Below are 26,763 nucleotides of genomic sequence, written 5' to 3' on the forward strand. Positions count from 1 at the left end.
TGTTGTTGATGCACGTCAACATAATGCATCATGTATTTGGATGCTGACATGTACATGTACATGTATAATGAGTTGGCGATCAATATGCTCTTGAGGAACTTAAAACAACAACATCGGAACTTTTATGGTTTAAAATGCAGCAGACCGTATCCTTGTTGAAAATAAACAGAAAAAAATGTTGTATCCAAAGAGAGGGTGAAAGCGTACAGGCTGGAGGCAGTTCGTAAGAAAACATCCACAAAAATGATCCATGTAGATCAGGCAAAACGTGTCGAAGAGAACATTGTGTAGCAATAAGACAGGATTGGAATGGGCTATGAAAACAGTGTACCGGTACACCGTGTCACAGAAATGGTGTACAGCACACCAGAAAATGGCCAGAAAGCAGGAATACATATGTAGTAGGATTGAAACAGGTGAATATATTTTTTTAAGAGTCTCAAACTGGAGAACAGCAGGATTGAAACCAGGCCTCAGATTTGTATGACCAATGAACTGTATTTTCTTGGGGAAAAAAAAATTTACAACTGTGATATTTTCTGTAGCACAGAAACAGAGTCAAGAAACAGGTTTTACATGTACAGGCATAGATTTACGTGTATTTCATACATGCATAGAAATTAACGGGGTAATTAAATTAAATTAAATAATTTGAAAAAAAGTTAATAAATTCTGCAAAGAACAGTCAATATTTTGCAGGTAATTTTTTTTTCAGTGAAATTAAATATTTTTTTTATATGTCCATTTAAGATACAGGTTTATCTTCATTTCTCTCCCGTTTATTCATCATAAAGCTTATTTTTCTTTTCTGAAAGTGAACAGATCTTACATATTTTATTTCTGACCATAAGCAGCCCTAACATCCCTAACCTTGGCCGGATGTCATTATTTTTCGTCTTTCTTTGTGTTGTTTCTTTTTACATCTGGTCCAATTTTTTTTTCTCATCTCCAGGACAACCCTTTTTGTTCATTTGTCAGACCCTTCCCAACACCTGAGCTCCAGAAACGTGGATAATGAATTGAAAGGAAATTGAATTTTCACTCCAGCTGCGTTACAAATTGATGAAATGTTAAAGTGGCAGGTGTATATGTCCATGCACAATGTGATGTGGGAGTTTGGTTGCCCTGTAAAGTTCAGGTACAAGCAAACGGCCAACTAGGAGACCTGCTTTGGGATTTGTTTTATAAAGAGAAATTTGAGTTTTGATGAATTTGAGATAAAATGTTCATGTCATGTGATAATTGACGCATTGTCAAGTTGGGTTGAGCTCTCAAATGGCAAACTAGGACACCCGCTTTAGGATTTGTTTAAAGAGAAATTTGAGTTTTGATGAATTTGAGATAAAATGTTTGTGTCATGTGATAATGGACGCATTGTCAAGTCAAGTTAGGTTAAACTCTCAAAGAATCCTACAGTGCCATTGCCGAGCCTGTCCCGACATAATAATATTAATTTTATTCCATAAGATTTATGGAATTTGCGCATATTAAATACATGTATATGTAAATGATAACTTATTATTATTGTTATTATTTGGGAAAGAAATACATACATGTATTATGTCATCGTTAGCTGTTAGCAGCCTTGGAAATTTGCAGGTTTTCTGAGTACAACCCCTCTGCAGGGTGTTTCGTGGATTCCCTTCATTCCACAGTCTCGTTCCTGCTCCTGTCATTTTGGTCCCAGAAGAAAAAGAGATCAATTTTGTACCATCTAGTGCCTTCCGTACCTCCTCTGCCACCGACTTTGTACGTACAGTGAAGGAAATCAGAGGTGACCATGCATGATGCACTTTTGAGCACTCATGAACTCAGAGCGGTTAACACGGCCACTTGCCGTGTTTCCTGACCACAGGCTAATGTCCGGCTACCCTCGTTGGCCTGATCATCACGCGACAAGTCACCGAGTATACTGTCACGAAGCGGCGTCCCTTCTTTTTTGTATTGATTGACTGGCTATTTATAGAGGAGTCCTGGGGTTCCGGAGTAGAAAGGAAAAAAGAGGCTGCAGGATCGTTTTGTGTGGGACTCCCTCCGTGGGTTAGGCAAGGATGGTCAAATGTTCAGAAATGCTTTTTGTTATTGACGAGTGGAGTTTTGTTGGAATTTCAGGAGTGGAGTTTGTTCTTTAAGAAATATGTTCACTGCTAGTCTTTATCTCAAAGACTACCAGAGCTTGAAATTTTGTGCAAAAGCAATGCATCTACGCTGAAATACCCCATGGTTCAAAAGATGTAAAGAGCTCTAACATTAAGTTATCACACGTACATGCACATGTACGTGTATCTGTACATGATTTGCTCTTATTTCCACTTTCTTACTGTCTTCAACTGTACCTTAAAGATCTTGTGTCCTGACAACGGACAGAGCATACTGTCCAAAACATTGAGTACACTCCGGTTCTTTTCACAACCACAGATACTCATCAAAGCTATATCCTTGCATGGTCCCACTCCAGACCTCTTCCACTTAGTTACTACCTTTACCATGAAAACTTTAAAGCTCGTGTTTATCTTTCTAAGCAGCAATTTATTTTTTTTTCCAAAATTGTTCAAGTGAAGCAGAAGAAAATCTTGCGATTCAAGATTTTCTGTGACATTTAGGAATGCATGCATGCTGTCTCTACATGTACATGTGTGTACAGTAAAAAGCTGTTTGGTCAAACATTTGATTTTTACCTCGATAAAAAAGGAAAAATCAGATTCAATATTCCATACTGTCGTACCGCAGACATTTTTCTGATTATGGGAATTCTCAGTGGTCCACTCATCGAAATATTTCAGTCAATATGTTTAACAAATGTACTCGCAATGCACTGGTCAAATAATGTCCCTCGATGGTGGTTTACGGTACTGTGCATGTGAAGCAATCACGGATCTGTCACACAGGGTTACATGATACACGTTGAAAGTCTCCCTAGCTTGAAAGATGGTGGCATGGGTGAATGTTAGGCCATTTTCCAATACTCAACTCTGTCGCCGTCTCGGGCTTTGTCTCCAAAAATCAGTCCCCGATTGTAGGCCTGAAATATTCAAATTAACTTGAAGTTACTTCAATTTTTTTTTGGGGGGGGGCTCCGTTGCATTTTATTTGATGTTCCTGGGGCATTGTCGGACTTACTATCAAGCTAACAACTTCAAAGTCAGGTGGTGAAATGAAATACTTGTGCCCTCAGAGGAAACCTGAGATGGAGATGGAGTTGAGTTTTGGAAACCAGCCTGAGGACATGGGCTCGATAGTGCGATATTTATCAAGCGTGGTAAAACAGGCATAATACAGCTAATTTCTCAGCAGTGAAAGTTGATAAAACTAGTTCCCTGGCTTTGCCTTAGGAGCTGCAGTAGGTTGTCAACTTCCAGTACCTCAGGGACCTGATCTTGGCTATCCACCCTAAGTCCATGTATACTAATCTACCCACCAGCATTCAGAATGGTTTGATGTACCGACCCATCACTCAAGCAAGAATAAACCAACAACTGTCTTAGTACAGCATCCTGCCGCACCGTCCAGTTTGAAATCACGCACTCGGAAAATTTTAATCTCGGCTCGTCGATCGACTGCGGTCAAAATGAGGTGGTTTTCTTCGCCCGCGGATTTTTGCCGTGGCTCTCAGGCACGGCTGAATGAGCTGATCTCAGTATGCAGCTTGCACTCTCGTGATCAGCCAAGGAGCTAAGTCATCTGCAAGAAGCGTCCTATTAAAGAGGCACACCAGAGCAACAGCTGAAGTTAAAGGGGCTATCCACTTGGGTACTTCAGGCACAAGTAGCACGTCCTCACTTGGGCAAAGAAAAGAGAGGCCAGGCTGACATTCCCATGCAGCACCGGTATGTCCAGGGTGCCCTGGCAGAGGCCAGTAAAATTACCTGTGACTCAATCTAACAAAATGAGGCACAAGTTGCCAGAGCCACATTTGATTTTGAGGCCTTTGAAAAACCTGGCATAAATGAATGTAAATCAGCCGGAACACTCTGCATTTTCATCTGCATAATGTCCATATTCATCAGGGTGCAACAAATTGACACTTGTACATGTACATTTGTATACAAATTTCAAAACAAAGAGCTCTGTTTATTTCCTTTTCCGCTCAGAGTCGAAGTCCACCCTCACCAGCGAAAGACAGTCTGGCACAAAGTTTTCCAACTGGGTTTTTGCACGCGGTTGGCGTGCATGCAAAGACCATACATGTACATTCCAGAATAAATTGTTCTGCGTACTCAGCACACTCCGGGTTAAACTTGCATAAACTTGTGCACCAAAGGACTGTAATTGCCATTGATTAACACGCCCTCTTTTCTTCCCGCTCAGCTAGAGCAGATTACAAATCAAAGAAAAAAAATGGAAAATTGCCTTAATAAGACTCCTTTGGGGGAACAAGTCATATTTGAGTATGCATGCAGCTCTGTTCGCTAACAAGTGCCCCATGCAGTGTGTTTAAAGGACACTTCTGCGTACAGAGGGGGTAACGTTAGGGTTCCTGTGATAGCTGAAGATCCTAAGATCTCCTGGGAAAAAAGTTGGCCCGATAAGTAAGTCATGGATAATGCTACATGTACGGTATAATATTACTTATCACAGGAGCGCGATTGGAACATGAAATAACATTGTGCGTCTGTGTCCCGTATGCCACAAGGCCGAAGACGCACTACATTATTCCTTGTTCCACAAACACGAGTGTGATAACGAATTCATCTTCAAGCAAACTTGACGCCCAGTAAAGAAAGTAAAGGGGCCTATGTGCGCTTTATATAAAGAAAGAAGACTAAAGATACATATATCATACAGCACACAGCCAAAACAGTAACAAGGACATACCACAACTATGCAATTACATGTATATTGAGGGATATGGGAATTATTTGTGGTTTAACTTATTTCAATAACAACAATAACAACAGGACTTGCACTAAGAAATTAAGTTGTTAGATTTGTACGTGCATTTAAACACGTGATGATCAGCACGGGCAAACACGCCACTCTTGAATTTACAGTCCTGCAGATGTGTGCTTGCTTTTACCATAAAATAGCACAATGCGTTGAGTTTAATAGAACAGCATATGCATCGATTACGCAGGGTTTGATATGAACCATGCAGTGCGGTTATTTATCACACTATTTGTTGTCATGGATTGACCAATCAGAACTGAGATTTCAAGTTTGCCTGAAGATAGTATTATTAATTGTGACTAGCATGATAGGTTAATGGCCATGCCAGTATATAAAAAAAAATTAAAAAGAATTCTTCATTAGAAACCTAAAAAGACGTCAGACATGACATCCACTTCAATACACCTGTTACCAGCATATTAATCCAGACAGATGTGCAGGATATGGTTGTAGGAAATGTCAGAGTTATTAACTGGCAGCCTGTAAAGCTCCCAAGCAAGCTGTCATCATGTGGTTTGGAGCAGCAAGGAAGTGCAGGCAGGCAACCTGTGTTGATGAGAATAATAACCAGACCTCGTCAGACATTTATAAACACAAGGGTTCTCACATTACCTGTGGATTGAGTATGGAAATCGGTTTTGAGTCTGGGCATTGAAATAAAACTGTACATTTACTGTACATACAGTTAATTTTAAAATTCGGAATATCCTAAGTTTAATACCGTTGTGAACAGAACACAAGAAGTGGGTATGTTAAGGGGTGCCTTCAGGTGCCTTCAGGTAAGCACAAATGTATACACGTACCATAGACCCTATACACTCTTGTGGGACCCTCAAAACTTCTGGTGGTTACTTCATGGATTTTCAATTTTCCACCAATTTGTAGCTGCCCTGCAAGATACAAATGTACATATTGTAGTATACTTTCTGTACGCAGTGTTGTCTGAGGTCCTTTGAACAAATGAACAAGCTGGACTACAGGTGTACACTTGAACCGCCGACTTCCTACTTTCTTGTGCAGATACATGTCTCTTGATTACCATTTGCCCACCAAGCTACGGTCCTGGACAAATCTCATCGGACCTCCAGCCCCCAGACCCCCTTCCAATGTTCAGTCTGTGCGCGTGGTCTGCGCTCCGGCTGGACATGACAATATTGACCGGGGAGTGGGGGGCTGGAGAACCGTTATGGCTTTTGCCAGGTGTCCCAACAACGTTTGTCCAGGATTGTACAATGTAGCTGGGGTTGGCCAGCTGGCTTGAGTCAGGTGGTACCACAAGGTAGGGTTTCTTTGACCATCTCACAGTGGGGGGAGGGGATCTTTGCCCCCACCCTAGAACTCAACCGTCAAATTCCCAATCTTCTTGAAACTTGGCATGCATGATAAGACACTCAGCATAAGTACAGTTCTCCAGTTTCAATTTAATCTGCCAAACAGTTTATTTTCACTTCAGGGCCGTTAGGCGTTACTGTTAATTTTAAGTTTCACTTAGTATCCTGATGAAAGCGGACATTATATGAATGAGACAATGGGAGGGTTTAGTTCCTACTGATTTCAACTGGTTTAGGATTCATTGAATAGGCCTTGCATTTGACAGTGTTGACAGTCTTGCGACATGAAACAGATTTTGCTAGGTTCTGTCACAAATGAAGCTTCATTTTTCAGGTTATTTTTTTTTGTTGAGTATCACAGTTTACCTCTTTTTTATTTTCTGAACACTCAAGTATTCTGTTCTTGGTTCAGCCTAAGAGCTTACATGTACATGTACATATACAATGAATGCTTTAAAATTTACCTACCGGTAGTTAATTTGTAAGAGACAACTCGATCACCGTCCCTCAATTTACTTGCCTTTAAAAATTTAAAAGCATGCATATTATATGGCCATTGTCATTTGTATGGGCTCCAACGCTGTTCATAAATTATGCATTTTTTAATTCTCTTGTACCGGTACATTGGTTGGATATTTTGCAAGTGAAGCATTTGGGCTGTGTACATGAGATGTTAATGCTCAAGCAGAGGTTTATTGTGCTTGAAAGTGAAATGTCACTTCATCCACCGGTAGCTTGCTTTAAATGGCCTTGGCAGACAAATTGACTTTTTTCATTCCTAATATCATTTTAAGTCTATTTTACTAATGTTTTCCCATTTAAAACTCTGATTTGCCGCTTAGCTTCCACCAATCTTGCCATCGTCAACTGATTATACACCAGCATCATTGACTTTGTTGAAGTGTGTTTTCAAAGGCTTTTTTCAAACTCATTTTGAATCTCAGTTGCACTAATGGCAACAATGAAATCTTTACATTTTGTTGTAAAGACATGTCAAGGGCTTTTCCCTCAAACAGCTTTGCTAAAAGGCTTTGACAACAGTCCTACCCGGTCCGTGACTGCGCTCTACAGTTCTTTAATTCCAGCGATGGATGCCTGCATCACCGTGCAGAATTAAAGGTGATTTTTACAATTACCGGTACATGTACATGGGTCTGTTTACGGCAGAACAACAAAGTCGCGTCAGCGCGGAAACGACAAAATGATTTCTTGACCCATGGCGGACACTCACCTGTGAGTGATGTCATCTGTGAGTCACAAGATGTCACTGGGACAGTGATGGGATACTCATGAGTATTCTGTTTTGGCTAGTGCACTCAGAAAACGGACTCGTATCATGTAATCAAACCATGTGCATGCATGTAGATTGGTCTACATGCCTTAACAAATAACACAGCAGAAAAGACACAAAATCCACTTGAAAATGTAGTTCGGGGACCAATCTGCTTGGCGCTGGAAAATCTTAGTGGATGGATTTCCAAGGTCTCGTCGCCCGAATCAAGTCATCAGTTGGGCATCCAGCAATTCTTTCCGACGACCTGTAAATCAATTAGAGACGTCAGAAATCAGAATGGAGTATAAAAGCCATGTTCTTCTTACAGGCATGTCTGTAGCTTTGATTGTGGAATTTATGCCCTGCCTACAATGTAAGTTGCACATCAGGCAGGGCAAAAAAAATCCAAAATTAAATTAGCATCCCCTGACGCAAGTCCCGTCCTTATGGCTTGTAACAAAAATTAAATATTTCCATTGCATGCATGTTAATGCATTTCAAACAAACACTGCGTCCTTGACTTTTAGAAGTTGAAGCGTTGGTTAAAAAAAAAAAAATTTCTTAGGGCATGTGTACGTGTACATGCACTTACTGTACATATGGTTTCTTGCTGCCTGTATCGTTCGTACGGGGTGGTACCATCAAGAAAAACACAGGGAAGATCAAGACCTAATGAGGCAATATCGAAAACTTTAGATGGGGGATATGACAATGTTTCCAATTTGATTTTGAAAAATCCATTTATAAGAGTTGACATCTGAATCTGACCTTCAAATATACCAAATTCCCACAAAAGCAGACTGAAGACACATGTTCGGTACCACTTTTGTCAAAAAGTAAGATATTGAAATCTTGAAGAAAAATATAGAGCCATGAAATATGCTTACAGAAATAAATTTTGGGACCAGATAATTGGACTTGGCTTTTTATCACTGATTTTTATCTTTGTATATTTGATTTTGAAAATAACTACTTGAATATTCAAAACTTGTTTGAATATCTAATTATCCGAAAGATCAGCACCCCCTTGAAAGATGCACCAGTACATGTACATGAAACCAGATCCCATAGACCGAGTCTCTGGGCCTTTTCTCCTTATTTTTATTTATATGTTAGTAAATCTGTTTCACTTGACATCAGAAAGTGGCATTTCCATAATAAGCCACTTAATTGTGAGTTACATTTGAATAAAATCTGGTACACTGTGTTATCTGATGGCACAGAAAAGTAACAATTTGAATTCCCCCGACAAAAGACACTGCTGCTATACCGCGTGAATCGGGCAAGCTTTTGCACAGCGACCACCATCTCTGGAATAGACTGGTTCCTTTGTGCCCTTCTTATCCATTGAGAACAGGTTGCAAGGCGTCTCTTATGTAACTAAGCAAAAGCTTGCCCCGAATCCTGAGGTATAGCAACAGTGGTTTTAGTATGGAGAATTCAAGTTGATGTGTTCAGGTGAATTTAAAGAATTCAGTGTGCCAGATTTTATTCAAATTTAACTCGCAAATGGCTTTTTGCAATGAGTGCCTGCAATCAGAGCTGTTTATGGAGAGAACACATGTAGTGCCCACTCCGGACCATGGAACCAAAATGGCAGTCCATTTGTTTGACAGTACAGGATACAGCTACTGCGTGCTAATTGTCAATGTGCACTGTCGCGTAATCCACCATTTTGGTTCCAACAACTGAAACGCTCATGTTGCACTGTCTCTGTACTGCCTGGGACTGGCCCAGAAACTCGGAGCTTTCTCGTATCTGAGGGCCTGTTTGTAATGTGTGGATCCAGATCGTGCAGTGATCTGTCGTTGGTTCACTGACTCAAGAACCCACCCAACGGATTGCGTGAATCAGCTTTGGGATCACTGATCATGAGCCAGATCTGCGTGAAACAAACAGGCCCCAAGTTCTTTGCGGTGTGATTGTACAGTATAAATCCCCCCCCCTTTTTTTTCATGAGCAAGTTTGCCAAGAAGTGTGATCAATCCCACCTCTCTGGTTTAGTGATGCGGCAATTTCTTTTTCCCTTTTCCATCCAGCCTACTCGTTCAGGTCCCATTAGAGCTTGTAACGACATGCATGCAATCCATTTGCAGTGTACACATCACATCCGACAGCTACTCATCTTGAACAAGCCCCCCCCTCATATTGCTGGTGCCAACAGGATGCATTGTCCCCCGTCATTTCTCTAAGAATCGGACATTTGAGAAATGACAAGAAGGTACAAGCAGGCAAAGCACGTACGTTTGTAGAAGAGAACCTTGGACACTCAATTTGCCGACTGACAAGCACTGAAAGATACCGGTACCGCGGATTGTAGACCATAGGTAATAAATAACCTACACATTTCCTCAGCAGTGATGTACACACACGTACTTACCCAAACGTGTTGAAGTGGTTTCTTCCCACCATAGTCACATGAGGAGGCTAAAGAGCTCTCGGAAACTTGTTCTTGAATGGTCCGTTATCTCAAGTTACTCAGTATTGCATATGAGCACTCATTTTTGGCGGAATGACCTTGAATTTATTCAACATTGGCAGTAGAGCGTGTACATGTGTAGGGAACAATGCATATACAGTATGTACAGTACATGTATATGTACTTGATTGTAAAAAAAAGAAATAATTTTGGTATTTACATTCAGAGAACCTCTCTCCAGTATTAGAATTGCTAACATTTTGTGTTAATTGAGGTTAAATTGAAAGCCATGGCTGCTTGCCTTAATTTGAACTTGAATTTCATTTTTATTTCCCCCTGTAACAGTAATTTTGAGGTTTTTTTTTTTCAAGGAAAACACTTTTTCATCCCCTTTCATTTCTTGTGTAATTTTCATTTCCCCAGGGGAGGGGGTAGCGAGGGCCCTCTTCCCCTCCCCGGGACGCCCTCACACCGACGTGTTGTTATAACGAATGTACACGTATGTTGTGTTTCCGATTTCAGTGTTGAAGTGCGCAAACGGTCTCATTGCAAACACGCAAGGGTACATGTGCATAAACCTACTGGAAAATTCATTATTCCTCCCGTCTCGTATTTAATTCAACAGTCGGATGTCCCGACAGTTCCAAGTCCAAAAAGCAAATGTTTTGACTTGTGGTTTTGTTGCAACCTTCTTGATGCCCGCCCGCCTGCCTGCCTGCCTGCCTGCCCGCCTGCCTGCCTACGTGCGTGCCTGCCTACCTGCCCCAGTAGGAATTTGCAATGCATTAGAAAGGTTTGGTAAACAGGATGAAAATTGAGCCTTTTTGAAGGTATAGTGCTTGCTTGCCATGCACAGACTGATCATTTTACGAAATCAATCTTACTCAAAAAAGGCCAAGCGCACATGAAAAACGATCACCATCACGTTCTCCGGTTGCTGAGCATGCATGTTCTTTAAGTGACTCATTCAGTTTGTCATGAAGAAGTTCACACAGCTTGGGTTCTAATTTTTTCTAGCTCGAAGATTTATTTTTTTTCATTCAAGACTGCTCAATTGTGGAAGTGAATTTTTTTTTTTCTCTCTGGGAAGAAAGTTGATAGGGAAGGCGGTGATGCATATGAGCAGGTCGATCAAATTTGGCCACCAAGCGTAAATGAGAAGTCCTTTATAACATACACGCGGGAAAAAGGGTGGAGTACTCTGTGCACGAGCACGTTTCACTCGCATGTGTCGAGCATGGACTGCACCCACTGGCTACATCTATATGTACATGTGGATTGTAGTTATTGAGTGTTAATACGGGCAATTCCCCATAGTGCCCATCCAAGAGTTTGCAACGCATTGGCCAATCACAGTGCGCAAAATCTGTCGACCCTCTCCAAATGCACATTGGGTCAACAAATTTTGTGTATTTTGATTTGCCAATGCGTTGCAAACTCTTGGAGGTTGTCTGTTGTGAAACGCCCCCATTGCACTAGGCTTTCCGGTGAGGAAGCACCCCATGTTAATGTGTTTGTACAGGTTGCAGCTGGATACAGTACATCCATGGTCCTCTTCCACAATATCACCAAAACAGTTGATTCTAAACCAGTGTCTATTTGTCCTCATTGGAGCAGTTTTGCAGTCACACTCTGCAGGGGCTGCTCCTGTAGCCATTAGGAGGTATAGAGTGTCCAAAAGTTACGGTTGTGGCTAGAAATAACACATGGTCCTATGGAAGCAGCTTGTCTAGTGGCTGTGTTCACTTCTATAGATGTGCGTGTACATAGCCACAGCCAGTTCATTCAGACACAGTTATGGTGAAGGTTGAGAGAAACATACATTGTAAATCCATAACCTGCCAGCTCCTATATGCAGCCAAACTCAATCCACATCCTCAGTGCAGTCAAACAATAAGCCTTTTGCGAGTTAAATTTGAATAAAATCTGGTACACTGACTTATCTGATCGCGCATAAACATAATTTGAATTCCCCAGACTAAAGACACTGTTGCTATACCTTGTGATTCTGAGCTAACTTTTGCATGGCGACCACCATCTCTGGAATGGACTGGTTCCTTTGTGCCTTTCTTATCCATTGAAAACAGTGTCTTGGTTGCAAGGCGTTTCTTACATAAACAAAAGTAAAAGGTTGCCCCAAGTCACAAGGCATATCAATGGTGTCTTTAGGGAAATGAGGCTTGTATAGATGTTAGTTTTTCCAACCACTGAATGCAGTGTCAGTCACACACTTATCACTGCCCGGGAATTCAGTAGAGAGCCGATGGCGTTGCAAAGCTTTCAGCAAACATTGGGACACTTTGAAATCACTCTGTTAAATTTAGGGCTCATGAATTCCCTTTTTTCTACTAGGTGTGAAGACTCGCACAATATTTTTTTCTAGGGGTTAATCATTCAGGTTATGCTATTTTTTGCACTGTGTATGTAACAAAAACAGAAAGTAAACAAACTCAAGTGCAAAAATCACCTAATCACAGTCACACAGTACAGCAGAGAACCACATTGCCTTATTAACTACCAGAAGCCCCACAACTTTGTCAATGCATGTAGTAATAAATGTCACAAGCCATCTCTTCAAAGGCTTTCCCATCATTTAACAATCTCACTGCTGAAAAAAAAGGGAAATAAAGAAAATGTCCGATCCCGGAATGGTTTAGAATTCTGCAGTCGTAAATTGTGGCCCGTATGTGTACAGTCGTCATTACCAGTATAAGATTAAACAGCCCTACTTAAATGAACGTTTTAGTTTAGTCGTTGTTACTTACGTGTACATGTAGACTATGCTTTCTTGTGGATCTCTGGTGAAGTGTGTATGGAAAAGGTCTGGTTTGTGTGTTTTTATTTATTTTGTAGTGAATGGCACATTTCATTGTCGTGCTGACACGATGGAGTGTTTTCCTCGCTTTCACTAAATAGGAACTTCTCAATTCAAAGATCAAAGCACTTAAGTTTATAGACACTTAACCAACTCATGAGTAATTTGTAACATGATAAACTGGTCCATCTTCAACTCTTCCCACGTAGACGAGACGTGCCAAGTTAAATATTAAACCATAAACGCTTCACAGACTAATAGGGGTGGGGAAATTAAGCACGTTCTTGTGAACTCAACGGGTGGGCAAGGTCGCCATTAGAGAACTGAAGTATATTCAGGGTTATCTCTGCTCTGAAATATTATATATATGTACATGTTTGTGTAACACAGTATCAACATTTATGTTTCTGAAAGAGTAGTTATCGGGAAGAAAGCATGATGTCAGACCAATTGTGCTTTTGGTTTTTATTAATCAAATTTGGATGTTCATGGGCACCATGTGAATTATCTGGACATTTGAACTGAGTCATATTTAGCGTGAAATTAATTTACAGCGAGACTCGGTGATATTTTTTCTTCAGTTGTTTGCAGATAGTGAGGACGTTATATGTCATGAGCTTTACTTGTCTTTCTTATTTGCATCCTTTTTAATTCACATGTCTTTCAGGAAATTGACTCGAAAGTAAGGACTTAAATGTCTCATTGAGTCACATTGAAATTCACATTGGTAGGTTTATTACATTCACACATTTCAGGATAACATCAGGCCATAGACCACGAAGGGACTCGGTTAATACCTTTGGGTTTTAATAGGCTGATGAATTCTGTTTTAAGTACACACCCTGATCAAATGGAGACATATATGTACTGGTACACATGTATATGTGCATATTTGCACAAGCTGCAGGAGCCTGTCTGCATGGAATAGCTCCATTCTCCGTAATATTTTGGTGAAACGTACATCGACACAAGCAGTAGATATACAGAGTTCTGCAGTGCTACATGTACATTTACATGCACGTGATCTCACTAAACGCCAAGAGATATACTGCAGGGTTCGTGTTATATACCGGTGTACATTTGTGTGTATAAAGTCAGTGCTGCTTTCTCTATAGATGTGAGTTGAGTTCAGTGACACAAAACAGTCGCCAGATCACTGCGGCCTATTTTCATGGAGCTGCCCAGCTGAAGAAATCTATACAATTTATTTTGCAAAATGTATAGCCAAAAGCAGACCGTCAGCCTCATCTACATATGTATGGCAGGATTCGGGCCGGATGACCTGGAGGGCCGATTTCATAGTGCTGCCTCAGCACAAAATCTGCTTAAGCGAGAAAACCTTGTTTGATAAATCAGGTAACCAACCGAAATTCCATCTGATGTGCATGTATATTGTTTTGGGATCACATTCAGCTGTCTTTTGGTTAGCATGATAATCAGATAGAGTTGGAGCTGGTAACTTTTGTTTTTTTTAAGCAAGTTTTTGTCATGCTTATAAGCAAATTTCGTGCTTAAGCAGCCCTGTGAAATTGGCCCCAGGGTACGTATTTCCAGGATTAATCTAAGGCTTCTCTGCTGAGCTGTCCCAAGTTGTTCCGAGAGAAGTTTGTGATGTACTCGTTCATTCTGGTACAGGTGTATGAAGTATGAATAATGACACATCCCGACTGACTTCTCTCTGGGACTACTGCTATTTACCGATGCATTTCCGGGTAGCTGCAGGTCATATTCCTTTTTACCATTTCTCCTTCGATTCTTTTCAAAATGTCACCTCGTAAGACCCGCGGGTTACGACACAGTATGATTAATACCTGGAGGGATTGATTCCTCTGCTGCAGCCTCAAGATTGATATCTTCGCGGGGGCTTTGGGTCTCCGCATTGTTAAATTTTAATTGCTATTCCCTTGATGAATTGAAGCCAATTTCAGAACCCAGCTGCAGCACGTTGACATCGTGACGAAACAGTAATGTCATCTGAGTGAAAAAATCAATATTTCCTCTCTGAGTTTCTGAAACCCACAATCTTGTCATTTTCTTCCAACCCCGATGATATCTATTGATCCACACAGGAATGAAATGTCATGTTACCCTTTCCTACTGAGTAAATTATTTCCTCTTCTTTGACTTGCCAAGATTGCCAGGGACACGGGCGAAAACTAATTGATGTCTTCGTCGACAGGATTATTGTGTTGTCTGGGGATGCAGACAATATTGGTGATGAATTGTGGCGAGGTAATTACAGTATGCCCTGTACTTTCTCCACAGTGCTCGTGAGTTGTCTCAAATGTCTTGAGGCTTTTTCACACTTGGTCTCTTCCGGCTGCTGTTGATTCAGACCCGTGTTCCTCACCATGGGTCCTTGTTTTCTTGGGTGCTGATGGGGGGGGGAGGTGTCCAAGCAGTGACCTCTGATGCTGCGGTTTGTTGCGATCAAGCACGTTCTCTTGGATAGGCCAGGGGGAGATTTTCAGCACAAATCGAGTTGAGAATTTGGCCAAAGTTGAGTCGGCTCTTGTCTTAAAGTAAAACACTTTCTTTCCTGGTGAGAATTACATGTACGGTACCTGGTATACATGTATGTTACAAGGTTAAAATCACATTGACTGGTGTGTGGTGAAATTTAAAAGTATTTTCATAAAAATCTTCATTCAGATATTTGCATTCTCAGAAGAAAATGTTAAAGGAACACTCTTTTCAGACTGCTGAAGGAATTCTACAGGAAGGCTTTCTTAGAGATTTGAATAACTGTGTAAGCCTTTCTTAAGAAAAAAATAAACACTGCAATATTGTGTACATTTATTAACTACCAGTAGATAGTTTGCTTGTTTTTGGTTCAAGACGTTTTTATTTTCCGAACCCAGCCTTTTTATTGGTTCCATTCTTTCCATAGAAAAAATATTTTTTTGCTTTCCTTCAACAAGCTTGTGATTTTTGTTCCCATGTTTGCCATTAAAGAAGAAAAAACTTCTCACCTCTTCCATATCTGTTGTTGTTGTTCTAGAACCATTCCTGAATGAACTTCATGAAGGACATAATAAATACCCTGCCATAGCTAATTGCCTCTTGGGTATACACTTCAACCAATCAATAAAATTGCGCCCCATAGAGACCTGCGCCCCAGAATACTAGACCTACATGACTGCAGAGCTGTATGAAAACCAACAACCCTCCATCCTTCCGTCAATCTTTGCCCACCACTTGAGAAAAATGTGGGCCAGTCCCTCAGGCCTCAATTTCAATTTGTGGAAATTGATGGCACGCAAGGGATGTACATGTGTGTCATATCAGCGGCTACTTACATGTAAAATATGGACTCTGTAGACATGTTGGAGGCAGCCAGGCTGGTCCATTTGTCTGACATTATCTGTTGATAATGGGTCTGTGATCACTTGATGATCAGCTTTGTGAGGGAATATATATATGCTCATATATCATGTCTATAAATTGTATACCTCATGTCCTGTACACAGGTACAATGTACTGTGTTAAGGCTGCTCCTTCAAAATGAGGCATAAGTTGCTGGGATTTGTATGATACATGTACATGTACATTATTACACTGTTCTCCTTCGTAGAATGGGGGGGTATTTTATTGTTTTGAAAATTTGCAGATTTCTCCATTTTTAAAAGGTTTTCCATCACAGGACTCTGAAAACATTTTTCAAACATTGATTGATTGCCGTCATCAGTGCATCATTATCTGCTCCTTGAGAAGGGTCATGCACATGTATCCCCTTTACCGGGGATATTTATTGTCCATGTACTATACCATATCCGTATATGGTGAGGCTCCGGCAGCTATTTCTGCGGCACCGGAAGCTCACAGAATTATGAAAATATTTTCAGGGTTCCCACGCTCAAAGAAAACCCTTGGGCCGAAAAAAACAAAGTCGTCTGGGAAATAGGCACTAAAAATAAGGAAAAAAATTAGGTGCCCTGGAATCCTGTCATCAGAGGAAAAAAAGTGATGGACGGTCACGGAAATCAAGCTCATGCAAGCGTTATTTTTGACAGGCTATATACTTGATTTGATAATGGAATGATAGATTTTCAGGCTGTCCTTGCCATTCTAGCCAATTCATAATACCCATTAACGTTTCTCTGCAAAATGGCATTAACCCACTTCCTGCCGGGGCAGTTATCCATGTTGATGATGCTGCGCTGGGCCGGAATATTTATCATTTTTTTCTGTTTTCAAAATTCTTTTAAAAATCCTATCTTCATTTACTGGACACTTACAAACACATGAAGGACTGTGTGGTGTCTACTCTAGCCTGACAGACAAAATCTATCGACGCCTGAGTATTTCAGCCAGGCCTGCAGCCTTGTAAAAAGAGCCCAGATTGTGCGGTCTTATATAACTTTCTTTTGTTCACGAACCTGGCTCAGTGCGCCCCTGACCGCTTTACAAAAGGGGCCAGATCAGCATGCAGCGGTGCTGTTCGGCTCATCGCTGCAGTGGTGGAGCGCTTTTGTCCCTGGTGGTAATCCGCTAAATGCCCAAACCATGGTATACTGTTTCAAAACAAGGCTGGATTATCTCCACTTTTGAGAGTGAAAAAAGGCCGGTAATTCCCAACAGCCTGGTCTTTTGTTCCGAGTACGGTCTTTTGTTACATGTCCGGATCCGGAATCACCAGCAGGAAGTGGTTAAATGGCATGAAAATGTATCATTTTAGTCCCGGAGAGTCCTGGAAAAGTCACGAAATTAAGTTTTTGGATTTCTTTGGGAACCCTGTTATTTTAGTGCTCAATTCAGAGTTCCAGCTGCACAAGTACATGTACCCTGAATCCTGAGCCAAACTTTGCAATGAAACAAGGACAACTGAATAAAAGCAAGAGGGTGTGAAAGTGGACAGCCACCCTGTTAATTTTTTAGACTAATGAAGCTACAGAAAACCTTGCTTTAAATGCACATAGCACATGTACATAGCACATGTACATGTACATTGTGCATGTACATGAACAAGGTAGACAACCTTTTCACTACCGCCAACTTGATGATATTCATGTCAACTCATCTGATGCACTGCATCACTGAAGTGTCTCCAAAGCCTAGTATATTCCTAGACCTGGTTGTTTTGATACATCTTTGCTTTTTCAGATATTGTATTTTTTCAGCCCAAAAGTAATACCATCTTCACTGTAAACGAAATTAGTCATTTTGACTAATAAAAGTTGGTCCAGCTGTATGTCTAAAATAACTTATTTAAATTAGACAGGCCAATGACCAACATTTATTTGTCAAAGATAAGTCAAATATTAGTCAAAGTTGACTAAAGTCACTCACTGTTGAATTTAATTTAACAAGTCATCAAGACCTGACTTACATGTACATGTACCCATGTTGGTCATTTTGAGCACAAAATCACTGCCTTTTCTTTACAGTGTTCCAGTTATTATGTTGCGAGCAGTGAATTGCGGTTGAGGAATTTGTGTCGACCTAAGATACTTGTTACTCGGGACTCATCAAGAATTTAACTTTGAACTTGTCTTGGCCTTGATTACATGTACTACACTGCTTGCTATTGGCTGGTGCTCTATTTTTCCTTTGATTGCCCAGTTGCAAACTTCAACTTGGTGCCTGGAAGCATAAGCGCAGGTCCCAGACTATTCAAGACATCAATGAGCATATCACGAGTATTTTAATAACCTTACTGTACTCATCAAGGCTTACTTGTCATTTCTCCCTCTCTCCGCCCTCAGCCTCTGACTGCCTGGCGTTCATGCAGGCCGGCTGTGAGCTGATTAAGGTCCGTTCCCCCTCCAGGCAATACCACCGAATCTTCTCTTTGAGCGAGGAGCTCTCGGAGATCAGATGGCACCCAACATCCAAGAAGCCAGACAAGGCCAGGAGTAAGTCCAGTACTCGGAGGCAATAATCTCCATCCACAGCAATCTAATTCAGCTTGGTGGTCTATTCCTTGACTCCATTTAGTGTGCGTGTAATGTAGGCTACTAAACGTTGCAATTGAGAGTTGACCTGGGAGTGGGAAATACTTTTGACACTTTTCTCTTCCCTGGGAATTCATTTTCATTTCAAAAATATGAAAACAATTTCCCACAGTGGGAAGACATTTTTGCGTCTTTTCACACACAAGTGGGAAAATTTTCTTCGCGCACTTTCACAGATATAGGAAAAATGTTCACGCTCTGTGAAATGCAGATTTGTGTGTGTGGGCGAGTTTGTTTCTGCATTCAATTGGGGACCCTGAACAATAGAGGACAATAAGGTCCCCGATTGACAGAGGGTCCCCGATTGACAGAGGGTCCCTGATTGACAACTGTGTACAAAACATATGGGTGGTCTTCTAAAAAAGTTAAAGTACAAACAAAAGAGGAACAATAGGGGGTCCCCAGTTGCAGACAAATACACACTTGAGAATATGTATGGAAATTCTTTTGACAAAACCAGTATTTCCCATTGTCAGTCGCAGTGTTCAAAACTTTCAATAGAGGGTTTGCTTGGCTGCCACCTTGCAGGCCAGGGCTTTTGTTCCACAGGGCCTTCACAAAGGGGGTATATAATGGAGAAAAAGAACTGCCCTGCAAGATGGCTACCATGCAAAGCCTCTACTCAAGAGCTTTTTCGTTAGTTGCAGTGCTATTATCTTGCAGAAAAGGTCTGACATTCTGTCACTGTCAAGACTGCAGGGTCCACACTCTGAGCAAACGCAAATGCAATTTGGAGGCGTCAGATCAAACCTTTGCACTGCAAATTCTCCAAATTGAACAGATTTCGCCGTGAACGTCTCAATCCTGATGTCAGAGTTGGTTATTGTTAACATTCACCTGAAGTATGAATGGGCCTCTCTTGGGCCTAGAGCAAGACAATTTACTGATTTATGTTTCCGTCTTTTAAGACACCCTGAAGGACTTAAATACATGTACTTCCAGTGGTCATATCCCTGCATTCGTACGTGTGCTTGTATGTCCACCTGTTTGCAATACTTGCCCGGTATCAGTCATTGTGGAAAGGAATGCTTCCCAAAGGCACTACTGCAATATCTGTAGCGGTGTCCCTGAGCAGGGCACCAACTGATTTTGTCACTGTTGCGGTACTTACATGTACATGTATCTCATACAGTGTGGTTCTCTACTATAAAGAGCAGAATTAAGGTTTAAGTACTGTACTTACTACATGAACATTACATGTAGAACATGTAATTCTGGGAATGCTTTTGCATGTACATGTAGGGTAAATATTTTGGGTTTGAGACCTAGCCAAGATCATTTAAACCTTGTCCTTGATGAAAAGGGCAGTTATACTAGTTATTGATGCATTCTTACAATCTGTATATGTGTCATACATGTACATACCCGGTACATGTACATGTTCATTAAGCCACTGAAACATGTATGTGTACATGTAGAAAGCTGCAGGTTCAAATCCCATGTACGTGATTTTGGCACTAAAGTACCTCAGTAGCCATGGTGGCATTGCTCATTGGAAGAATTACCTTCTCTGTGAGCAGTAATGTTTCATCAACGTTTCCCCTTGTCTGCAAAAGTGAGATATTGAAACAAATCTCTGGCCTGATCCCCCCCCCCGAAAAAATTCCTTTGATCCACCCCATGGTAGTCTAATTATTCTTTTGTACTGTATATGCATTGTAGTCGCCATAGAATCAATCAAAGAGGTCCGGGTCGGCAAGAACACGGAGACGTTTCGCAATCGCGAGTCCACCGCCGAGTTTCCAGAAGAGTGCGCTTTCTCCATCATCTTCGGCGACAACTACGAGACGCTGGACCTGGTGGCCAACTCCCCGGACGAAGCCAACATCTGGGTGACTGGGCTGAGCTACCTGGTGGGAGGGAACAAGAGTAGATGTAGGTCACTCGGCAAGCATGCGCATGCCTCACTCATTGACGATATATTTTCTGTTGTCACAGATGTGTTCAACTATTGCTATTGGTCGAGAGCCTGACATGTGACAGGCTTAAATAGTTGGCAAAACAGCAGCAAGCTGTGCATGCAGTAAGTGTTATGCGCACACCAATCTCCATTTAAGGAGACTGTTTGAGACTACTTGTGAGAGAAACATACCAAAGCATAGCTGAGGGGTGTTTTAAAAAGTGAAGTAGCGTTGTTGAACAAAATCGTTGCAAATCTGTTACTTTTAGTTCTGATTTTTCTGACTCAACATTTATTTATGAAAGGGAATAAATACATGTACATGTATGTGTTTGGCCAGTCTTAAATTCAGCCAAGCACACGTATATTCCCTGATTATAGATGCGCAATATTTCTTTTTCCATTTATTTTCAAAGCTTAATCGGTACTAACATTATGATATTACTCCCTGTTCTATACTCTGAGCCACGACAATCCCATGAAGTGCTTTATTCTTTAAATATTCCACTTTTAAATTTACACTTTTTTGCAGCACCTGAAGCAATAGAAAAGAAACAGGACATGAGAGACAGATATCCTTTGCTGTAGTTTTCAATTGTAAATTGTGGTAAAAATTTGTTTGTCTTTTTTAACGAGGGACGCATTTCAGCAAAGGGGGATGAAACGATAAACTTTTGATTTGACTTGTGGTGCAATCGTGATTGAGGTGCGACTGCTCTATGACCGATTTGAAATTGTCTTGGGATCAGCTAGTTTACAACTCCAAAGCTATTTGACCCTTAACCCTTGACCTTATCTCAACACGTGGCTGCAAGAGATGTTTGAGAAGGCCGCGGGGACCGAGGTGGGTCAGCTGGACGAGTTTGAGGTCATGCAGCTGATGAAAAAACTCAACAACGGCGTGACATCAATGAGGGTCCGCCAGAAATTTAAGGTGGGTACTCGGATGAAATTTCTGAGGACATCCATGGGATGTTTCAACTGCTATGCGTTTTCATTACATGTCCATGGTGTGCCACAGATTCAGTTTTCCATATTTGAAATTATTCATGCACATGTAGAATGAGCCATATACGGGAGTATGTTGTAAAAGATCATTTATTTTTTCCCATCAATCCCACGTCCAAATTGACTTCCAGATAGGAGACATGAAATATGAGGAAAACAGATGAACAAAATTAACAACCCCCCTCCCCCAAACCAACCTGTTGCCACTCCAGAGTTGGGGAAAAATACCGTGTCTCGGAATCCTGTTGTCAGAGAAAAAAAAACATGTAAAAGTCGTAGAAATCTGGTCTTGCAAGAGTTATTATGGATGGGTCGTTTGACCGTGGAATAATGATGAATTTAAAGCGGCTTTCCTTCCCAGTCTATAGCAATGGCTGTGACAGATTTCCAGTTCATAGAACTTGTACCAAACACCTTTTTGATGCAAAAAAGTATTAAAAGTCATGAGAATTGTCACATTTCAGTCTTGGAAATGTCCTGGAAAAATGATGGAATTTGGTTTTCCAGATTTCTGTGGGAAGTCTGTCCATTCATGGCCAGTTACCTACAAAAGTATACACTTACATGTAGATTTTCACATTAACATGCGCTTGGCATCTGTTTATTAAATCCTGCCTCATGGAGATGGAAATACAACTTCCACCTTGCCCATGTTTTGTCTTTGTCAGGAAATGACGCTGTCCAAGGTTCGCGACGGAGCCTCCAAACCCACACTGACCAGCTACGAATTCGTGGACCTCTTTAAAGAGATGACAACAAGACCAGAGATATACTTTCTCTTAGTCAGGTTAGTTTACAAGTTGGTCTCTTGGCCACAAGACAGTTGAATGGAGGGTATCGATAATTACAATAACTCAGCTTCATAATATGACGGCATCCACCAGAATGGGCCTCAAGGCTTAATAGAATCAAAACAAGACTGAAAATATAAAACCAGAAATAACTATAAAATACTGTAACGAGAGCTGTAAACAGGGCAAATTCATTTTCAGGGCACCTTTAAGTTCACAGACCAAAGAGAGAACAATTTATGAAAGACAGGTTTGTTCCAAAGATGAGGGCCTGGATGGGAAAAACGATCGATCTCTTCAGGACTTGCGAGTCTGGGAAAGACTCGGAAAGATCTCGGAAGATCTCAAGTATCTTGGCGGATCGCGCAGGGTTGATAAACTCAGGTTGTACTGAGGAAGGGAATCATACAGGTAATGAGAAATGAACGAGAAGTGGAAAGACGATCTGTATGTCATGCTTGCCGTAAAACCAAAGGCAGAGCAGCGTGTGTGTAATGGACAAGGTAGCAAACAAATGTTCTTGCTGACTGAAGACTGTGAGATACTGGCTGCTTAGAACAGCGCAACACATGATGAACTGCAGATCGCAGTGTATGAGACAACAGAAAGCGATGTGTAATAACTGAGTCCTGTCCATATCAGTATGCTGTTTGGACAGCGTTCCTTCATTTAAAGTCTCCAATGAACTTGAATTACCGGAGCTTTACTTGGTAGGCCTACATGGCACACTTCAAAATGTTTTTAAAAAATACTACATTAGAGGTTAGTGCATTCATGAAGAAGGTTGTATGACCACCAGCATAGAAATGTGATAATCTCAAGGCACTGCATGGTACAAAGACAGAGATAGGTGTGTGTGAGGCATTCCAGGAATAAAAAGGAGAGAACTGGTCAGAGGTGGAAATAAGGGTTTACTGGCTTAGGAAAAACAGAATTGAAGTTCCCTCACAGAACGGTTCAATGCACTCTACGCGGACATTCCATTGACAGGTTATGACAGTCAAAGTTTACATACATCTTCATTCCCCCCCCAAAAAAAATGAAATCCGCTAGAAAGGCATCTCAAATTCTGAGTTTTGTATCCATCAAATGAATGATGCTCAGGACTGTTTGTTTAAAAAAATGCAGGAAATTCTTAATTCTGCATGTACATTATTTCTTTAAAACTACATGTATGGTTTATGGACTTATCGATTACAAATCAACAAATCCCAAAATCAAGGAAAAGAAATCATGCAATTTATATTTTCTCCCCTTTAGCCAGAGCTGAGTTTCCTCTCATTTTGCCACAGTGCCTCACAACACAGTAGACATTTGTGTTTGCTTAATGCCAATGGCATTAACTCTCTTCCATTCTTGTACGGGTATTTTCCAGAAATTAGGGGTCTTTTTTTTTTTTTTTTTTTCGTGTTCCAGTCACATCTGACATGATTTTTGCAAGTTACACATTTTCTAATTTCCAAGAGCGATGAATTAATGCAAATTAGCTGCCAAACACACAGTAATGGTTTGTAATCAATTCCGGGGACATTTCCATGTCAAATAACAAAGGTCAGATGTAACAGGGACACAAAGATGTCACACTTTTGGACCCCTAATTTCTGGAATTACCCGTATCCTGCGGGAAGACAAGAGATCTGACCTCAAGTCATAATATGTGAGGACAAGCAACGTCCTCAGAGATCCCCAAGTCACGTTTGCTACCTTGTACATGTACCTCTCACTCACAAAGGTTCCATGCACTTTGCCAGTGAAAATGTATCCGAGTCAGTTGAATTGCATTCATTACCAAAGCATCTATACATGTACATGTATACATGTAGCTCCCTAAGTAATTTGATCACCAATAGACTCATTGAGATACATTGACAGCTGTAACCCTATACTATTCTCATCAGGTATTCCAGCTCCGAAGTTATGACGATAGACGACCTTCTGATATTCTTGGAGGCGGAGCAAGGGGTTCGTAAACAATTTTTAAATGTCCGACTTGCGTTATAGCGGGATACCCCCAGGACAGATTTAGCACCAAATGAAACCCACAGATGGAGTGCTCGTATTTTGATGGTAATTTTGAAGTACATTTTGAATTTGAACCGCATGCGAAATGGTGCCCTGTGGGGGCGCCTGTCGAAGGTATAATGCATACCAAGCTTCCATTACACGTCTTTTAGAGGTTCATGGTTCCATAGGGTTTATAGATGCGGTCATGTGTTGTTTGTTCTGATGTTGGGGGTGATGATGTTAGTGTTGTGTTTGTTGGTTGATGTTTGTTGATCTTGGTATGCTTTTTATATTTTTTTGTTTTGGTATGTTTTTTTTGGGGGGGTCTTCCATTTAGACTTCTTCTACATGTACCTCAAACAGAATGTGTGAAGCCAGGTAAATGTACATGTATATTGTGAAGCTATGAAATGCAAAACAATGTATAGATACCCACTGTAGGATGATTTAGTTGGTAACCAGATTTTGCTGCATGAAAGAATATGCAAAGCAAAGTGGTACGCCTAGGGAATAACCCTTAATTTACATACGGTAGCTTTGAGCATTTCCCCCTTTTCTTTAATCTGCCCATCTGGCATGATGCACTTCATTAAAAATGAAATTAAAAGTGGTTTTGTAGGAATAGCGTATGATGAAACAGCTTACTGTCAGTTTGTCATGCTCCGAGAATTCCAGCTGGTCACGTTGCACTTACGGTAGTTCCATCTGCCAACTCATGAGACCCTCGTACGGCGCCTCTGCACTCTAAAATTAATATTGGGCATGCAGGTTTAGTTTAAATGAATTGTGTACATAACGTCTTGTCAGCCTGCGGGTTCTAATTTTGTGTGGGAAGGGGGAGTTGGGTCATGCCTTGCATGCAAGATGTTGGTGTTTGAATGTTGCGTTTGTTTTTTTTTTATGGAGTGGAATTTTCCAAGCATGTTGAGCTGAGAACCGGCAAAGACATGCAAGGGAACTTGGTCAAGGGTATCACTGGAAGGTTTTTAAATGAGAAAAATGCACTCGCGTGGAAATAATCCGCATTAAATGCGGAAGCCAGGGATAACATTTCACATTATGTTCTCCGTGAGAGCACATCGGAAGTACAAGCGTAGATGTCTTGAATGAGATAAGGCTTCCTTGGGGAGGGATAATTTGGAGGGGAATTTTTTCTTTCTTTTCTTTTCCTTTCTTTCTACGCACATTCTAGTTCCTTTTCCTCTGCAAGTGGGTTGTTGAAGAAACTGGAATCCCTGAAACCAGTTTCAACCACCTTTATGCTTGAGGTGGTGGAACTTTTGAAAATGAGGTCACAAAACTAACAGGTTCACATCCATGAAGCTGTATACAAATCACAAGCGAAAATTGAAAAGCGGGATGTGGATGCATCTGCCGCCCCTGCTGAAAATCGGTCACAGGAAGTATGCGTGTACATGCACTTGCACATGTGTTCACTGTACATTTATTTCAGATCATGTTAGCTTTGAATGTGACTTTGCTTAGCAAATAATTTTTGTGCTCGAGAATTAGATTTCTCTTGTCCTTATAGTACATGTCTTGGGTGTGAGAATTCAGCTTTGGGGCTGATTTCAGCTTTTTTTGATCGGACGTTGACCCTGAATTTCGGCTATTTTGTACACCTGGTTTGTGCAAAAGTATTGGAACTTTTCACATCTCAGTTGTTTGCTACGGTAGCTGTTTTCAGCTTTCATTTTAAGTGGCCACTCACACCCCTGACAGGTACAAGTTAAATTGATGTGATCAGGCCAAGGTTTGCTTTGCCATATATGTGTTTTCATCCATACATGTACCTCATTAATGCCTACATTTTAATGCAGTTCAGTCATTCCTATTGTTTGAGAGGTCATCATGGGTCTGGTCTTTACCGGTTGATGAAGCACTGGTTGGCAGTGTGCCACCTCACGTTCATGTAGTACTCGCATATCAATTTCCGTGTATAGGAGATTGTTACTGGCCAGAGGAGCATACCATAACTTAGGTAGAGGGGTGTTTGAAGAGAAAATGTGATAAAACTGCTGGGAAAAAAAGTTAAACTTACATGTACTTGTTTTTACTTTGCGACTCAAAAGGCACATGTATTTACCACTTGGCTGGTCTCATGTAATCAATTGTTCAGATCAGCTTTGGAAAATGGATACCAACAATGTCCCTCTCCTTCGACTCAGTCATTATCAGCCTCCATTCTGATGTCTGATCTGGTCTTAAGCAAAGACCAGCCAGGCACTACGTGTAGTTATTCCGTTATTTCAGCAGATTAGCCAATCAAATAAAAGATTGTTTAAGTACAGAAGATCCTTGGTATCTGCTTACTTCTCAAATTGTCATCAATCTCCGATCTTCAAAAGCAAGTAATCACAAACTGGTATGGGCAATTCTCC

At 41.0% G+C, this 26,763-nt stretch overlaps 1 protein-coding gene and 1 long non-coding RNA gene across 4 annotated transcripts in view; one reads left to right on the top strand and one right to left on the bottom strand.

The window, feature by feature from the left end:
* LOC110983128 (inactive phospholipase C-like protein 2) overlaps nt 1-26,763 on the top strand; it is a 173,778-nt gene that overhangs the window by 118,132 nt on the left and 28,883 nt on the right. The window contains exons 4-10 of the mRNA XM_087131309.1: nt 18,431-18,580; nt 20,342-20,558; nt 20,692-20,693; nt 21,112-21,151; nt 21,384-21,513; nt 22,256-22,374; nt 24,277-24,340. Of these exons, the coding sequence (XP_086987435.1) occupies nt 18,431-18,580; nt 20,342-20,558; nt 20,692-20,693; nt 21,112-21,151; nt 21,384-21,513; nt 22,256-22,374; nt 24,277-24,340 (722 nt within the window). The remainder of the gene's footprint in view (nt 1-18,430; nt 18,581-20,341; nt 20,559-20,691; nt 20,694-21,111; nt 21,152-21,383; nt 21,514-22,255; nt 22,375-24,276; nt 24,341-26,763) is intronic.
* Nucleotides 4,052-12,945, bottom strand: LOC110983130 (uncharacterized). 3 transcript variants are annotated; one of them, XR_002598672.2, is made up of 5 exons: nt 9,872-10,799; nt 8,084-8,160; nt 7,450-7,756; nt 5,691-5,777; nt 4,052-5,433 (listed from the first exon to the last, which is right to left on the bottom strand). It is a non-coding gene; the product is annotated as an uncharacterized LOC110983130 (long non-coding RNA). The 3 variants fall into 3 exon arrangements; XR_015423671.1 differs by lacking the exon at nt 9,872-10,799 and adding an exon at nt 12,676-12,945 and having other exon boundaries at nt 5,691-7,756; XR_015423670.1 differs by having other exon boundaries at nt 5,691-7,756; nt 9,872-10,806.

The sequence above is a fragment of the Acanthaster planci genome, linkage group LG21 (assembly GCF_054643075.1).
Source record: "Acanthaster planci isolate LZ-2023a linkage group LG21, COTS_SCS, whole genome shotgun sequence".
Lineage (NCBI taxonomy): Eukaryota > Metazoa > Echinodermata > Asteroidea > Valvatida > Acanthasteridae > Acanthaster > Acanthaster planci.